At 56.3% G+C, this 2,098-nt stretch overlaps 1 protein-coding gene across 1 annotated transcript; it reads left to right on the top strand.

The window, feature by feature from the left end:
* Positions 1–5: 5 nt before the first annotated feature.
* Positions 6–535, top strand: SDRG_14674 (ATP-binding cassette, subfamily C (CFTR/MRP), member 4; the record flags this gene model as incomplete). Its single annotated transcript, XM_008620823.1, has 2 exons — positions 6–27; positions 72–535. The coding sequence occupies 2 exons, from the start codon at positions 6–8 to the stop codon at positions 533–535; spliced, it is 486 nt and encodes a 161-aa protein (XP_008619045.1).
* Positions 536–2,098: the final 1,563 nt, after the last annotated feature.

Below are 2,098 nucleotides of genomic sequence, written 5' to 3'. Positions count from 1 at the left end.
CATCGATGACGTCAACATCGCCAACGTGTCGGTGACGACGCTCCGGTCGCGGCTCACGATCATCCCGCAAGACCCAGTGCTCTTCTCTGGCTCGTTGCGCTTCAACTTGGATCCGTCGGGTTCGGCATCCGACGACGAGCTCTGGACGGTCCTCAAGCAAGTGCACTTGGGTGACGGCATTGCGTCGCTGGACGACGAGGTGGCCGAGCGCGGCAGCAACTTTTCCGTGGGCCAGCGCCAGCTGCTCTGCATTGCGCGCGCTTTGCTCCGGAAGAGCAAGGTGGTCGTCCTCGACGAAGCGACGGCCAACATCGACCTCGAGTCGGACAAGCGCATCCAGGCGACCATCAAGGAGTGCTTTGTCGGTATCACGATGCTCATCATCGCCCATCGGCTCGATACGATCATCGACTCGGACCGGATTCTGGTGCTCGATGCGGGTCGCGTCGTCGAGTACGACACGCCGACGGCGCTGCTGGCGATTCCGGACGGGTCGTTTGCCAAGCTCGCCGAGCAGGCGCACCTCCAGATGTAAGACGATTTTAATATCAAATGTTGTGTGTTGTGTCATCTCTGGTTTTGGTTGTCTTGTATATATGAACGTGTTTCGCGCTATCTTCATAATGACACAAAGACTTGGCACACGTAGAGACTAGCAATCTCCTTCGTATAGAGAAAAGGATGCATACATATATGTGTAGATGGGAGTACCTCTTGCGGCTTGGTTCTCATTTCTTCAACCATCGTCCTGGCTTGCTTCTCAGCTCGATGTAGGCGCTAGTATATAGCCTTGTGGGCCTTAATACTACCCGTTGAAGACGTGGTCTATGACCTTCTGGGACCGATTCGCAGCTAGCGGCAACGCCATCATGTCCCTTCGAAGGCTCTCAAAAGCAGCGTAACTTCAACAACTTTCAGTAGCTCTTTCAGTCATCCATGACCGCGACTTTGTCCAGGGCCTCTTCTTGCTGGAGCACTACGTGACACGAGTGGCGCCGCAGCTCCAAGACACCAACTACGCGAGCCAACGTCAGCCGCAGGGCCTCGTGTCAGCTATCGACGCCTTCCTCTTTGCTGTGCGCCAGTCGATTGGCCACTTGGTCTCGTCCTCGACGTGTTGGACCCGCTCAAGAACCTTGCCGTCGGGCTTGCGTCGGCCTTGCGCTGCCAACCGTCGTTATTGGTCCCATCCGCCGTCATGGATTGCATCATCAGTGAATTACGCGCCCCGATGACGTCGCACGACAAGGCCAGGCTGCTGCACCAAATGCTGACATTGCGACCGGATGCTTGTCTTGGCGAACCACTCGGGCCGTCTTGATGCAGCGCTCTTTGATGTCTTGGTCGACATTTTGGTCTCCGACTGCTCCCGATCGCTGCGTCAATCGTCTCGTAGCTTCCGGACGACGGGATCTTGAACTACCACGTCGTTTTCTACATTGACGTCTCGGTGGACGCACTGGCCAACGAGGCGCCGTGGCCCGAGCCGCTCAACCGTCGAACGCCCTCGGGTAGGAAGCAACGTACTAGTACAAGTTTGGTGCCGACATCTTTGTCAGCGCTGTGGCGCTTTGCGCCGGACACGTCACTGACGTTTGCGAGTGGTGTGCACCAAGATACAATGCAGGACTATGCCCGCGTGGCTCGATTCATCGAGACATTGACACGCCAGGAAGTTGCACCAACGAGTCCCATGCACCCCTGCCAAGCGCCTGCGGCGGTGCGAAGATCTCCTTCCTCCATCCTTATTAACGATTTGTATTCCTTGGTTCCTATTGTACGTCGTGGGTGGTTGAACCGCGAGTTGCCTCCGAGTTGCGCCTCTGGGCCAAATGAAATCGACCTCCCGTCGTTGTCGCTGCGAGGTCGAAATGACCAATCGACGATCGACTGTATGCAGCTAGGACGACCTACCAGTGCCGGTAGAAGCGACAGTCAAAGCACCGAACTTCGTCCTTGTCTTCAAGACGCTCGCAATCACGTCGTCATGCATGACGTGGAGTGGCGGACGTTTACTAAGGAAGTTTGGTGTGTTGCTCGCTTGGCTCGAATCGGCCGTCCAAGGCCTGTCGAGGTGAAACTCTGCCATTACATTGAT

The sequence above is a fragment of the Saprolegnia diclina genome, assembly GCF_000281045.1.
Source record: "Saprolegnia diclina VS20 unplaced genomic scaffold supercont1.75, whole genome shotgun sequence".
NCBI classification, from domain to species: domain Eukaryota; phylum Oomycota; class Saprolegniomycetes; order Saprolegniales; family Saprolegniaceae; genus Saprolegnia; species Saprolegnia diclina.
The sequence above is the reverse complement of the archived record's forward strand: the minus strand, read 5'-3'. Positions and strand labels throughout refer to the sequence as shown.